The sequence below is a fragment of the Delphinus delphis genome, chromosome 11 (genome assembly GCF_949987515.2).
Source record: "Delphinus delphis chromosome 11, mDelDel1.2, whole genome shotgun sequence".
Taxonomy (NCBI): domain Eukaryota; kingdom Metazoa; phylum Chordata; class Mammalia; order Artiodactyla; family Delphinidae; genus Delphinus; species Delphinus delphis.
In genome coordinates, this window is record NC_082693.1 from 8,035,399 (window position 1) to 8,037,738 (window position 2,340).

The 2,340-nt window shown below is 39.0% G+C and overlaps 1 protein-coding gene across 1 annotated transcript in view; it reads left to right on the plus strand.

Moving 5' to 3' along the window:
- The window catches only part of A2ML1 (alpha-2-macroglobulin like 1), a 42,458-nt gene extending 40,680 nt beyond the window's left edge, over positions 1–1,778 (plus strand). Inside the window, exons 34-36 of the mRNA XM_060025936.1 lie at positions 394–496; positions 930–971; positions 1,493–1,778. Coding sequence (XP_059881919.1) covers positions 394–496; positions 930–970 — 144 coding nt within the window. The 3' untranslated portion in view covers position 971; positions 1,493–1,778. The remainder of the gene's footprint in view (positions 1–393; positions 497–929; positions 972–1,492) is intronic.
- Positions 1,779–2,340: the final 562 nt, after the last annotated feature.

The window sequence follows — 2,340 nt, forward strand, 5'->3', positions numbered from 1 at the left end:
AGATAAAGTAAGGTGGTCAGGAAAGGCCTCTCTGAGGAGACGTCATTTGATCAGAGACCTGAATGAAGAGAGAAAGGCGATCGGGAGCATACAGGTGTTGGAGTGAAGTGGAAGCCTCCGTTCCTTTGGCCACTTCATTTAATTCAGTGGAGGAGCCACGGGTTAGAGTAGACCAAGAACAGACCCATTTTGCAGAAGGACCAGGAAGCGGTAAGATGCTAAGAAGAAAAAGCCAGGAAGCCAGCAGGAGGCAATATTAGGAGTGGAATAGAGCAGAGGTAGAAGGGCTTCAGAAAATCTGTGTGATGACAGCAAGAGCCTTTTAACCTCCACCTGACAGAGATGTTATTTTCACTTTTGTTTTAATGTGATGTTTGTCTGTCTTCCCCACAGCTTAGTAAGAAGTCTCAGACCTATACCTTCTCCATCAGCCAAAGCCTGTTGGTCACCAACCTCAAACCAGCAACTATCAAAGTCTATGACTACTACCTACCAGGTGATGGCCAAGATTTATCTGCATCTTGCAACATACTTCTACTTCATTCTTCATGATATCTTCCTTAATCTTATAGATACTCCTTTCCAAGCCAAGTGCACATAATTACATTATCTGATCTCCTAAAACATTTTAATTCAATTATATGCCACTTAAAAAAGTCTTCTGCACTAGACATATTTTATACAACGTGGTCCATAGACTGAAAGAACAATGTTCTCTAAAGACTAACTATTCTTAATATTTTTGCTGCAATGACTAATTTACTACAAGTGTGCAAATATTAGTCATTGGAAACTTGCTGTAATTCTGAATGTGCTCATAACCTGTAGAAATCTTTTGAAGAAGGTTAAAGCAGTAACTTTTATGTAGTATTTTCTCTCTGAATGTATTAGGCCTGCAATATAATAATATATGTCATTTAATTTTACAGATGAACAGGCAACAATTCAATATTCTGATCCCTGTGAATGAGGTAAGCCCAGAAGAAAGAAGGCTGGGCTTTTGGGGTAGGGTGGCAGTATTCAGAAGTTAAGGAGACGTTCTTCTGAGTTAAGGGTATTATTTTTTGGAAGCGTATTTTTGATAAAGTGGACTTTCTTTTTTGTCCTGAACTCTTTTATTAAAAAAAAACTGAGGTATAGTTGTTGTACAATATGTCCTAAAGTCTTGAAGAGAGAATAATCATCTCCATAGTTCACATCAGAAAAAGTTAATAGTGGCATTTGTGTGAGGGGTTCTATGTGATTTTTAAAAACAGTATTTTCTTTTTTTAGCTGGAAATTTTCCTAATTATTACATTATATATCTTTTTATATAAAAATACTAAGACAAAAGTAAAGATTACCTGATTCTACTTCCCTTAGATAACACTCTAATAATCCCATCGTGTGTTTTGTGAGATTTTTTTTTTTTCTAGTCAGGAAAAAACTCCTCTATAATTGTGAAGACTTTCTGTGTATCATGATGTCTTCTGTCTTTGTTTTTTCCTTCCAGGGTAGAAGATGGAAAGAGACTAAACGAATTCTCCACGACATTACTGGACAGCATTCTTCCGTCTCTTAAAGCAGAACCCGTTCAATCAAACAATTTGGTTTCTCTTGTTAAAAAACAAAATGCAGGACTTCCCCGGCAGTCCAGTGGGTAAGACTCCGTGCTTCCACTGCAGGGTGTGTGTGTTCAATCCCTGGTCAGGAAACTAAGATCCCACATGCTACGTGGTATGGCCAAAAAATTAAAAAAAAAAAAAAAGCAACCAAATAAAATTGAAGATTGAATGGGCTCTATTACGTGATTTATGAATTGAGCAGCATTTCATCTAGCAACCAGAAGGGTGCTCCAAGGGGTTTTACAAAATTGAAGGTTTTTATATAAAGAAGGGTAGGGTAAAGGAGCTATTAGCAAAAGAAAAGAAAGAATTTTTTTTAGGCCACGACATCTTTTTTGGGGGAATGAGCGGGAGGGAATGGCAAGGATTTTACGGCATAGATTGCCTCTTCTTCCTCTGGGGGATGGAGAAGGCCCACGTGGCAGATGACCTTGTTGGTGCTGACTGGAAAACTCCAGACTAGTTGATTAAGATTACATTCCTGGGGAAGGTGGAAATGGCCAGTCAGGTCAGGTATTAAATCTAGGTTTGGCATCAGGGGCTTTAGCACAAGTGACACCATTTTGGGCCTGTGGTTTTTCTCTTTAACACTCTGATTGACTAGTGAGTGGGTAACAGATGGGTAGGCCTGAACCTCAGCTACTTTCTACGACTTCACAGATGCACAGGTGCCAGAATACAGGGCTGAGGAGGATGGGCTAGGAATCATCACACAAAGGAGGAATTATATGGGAAA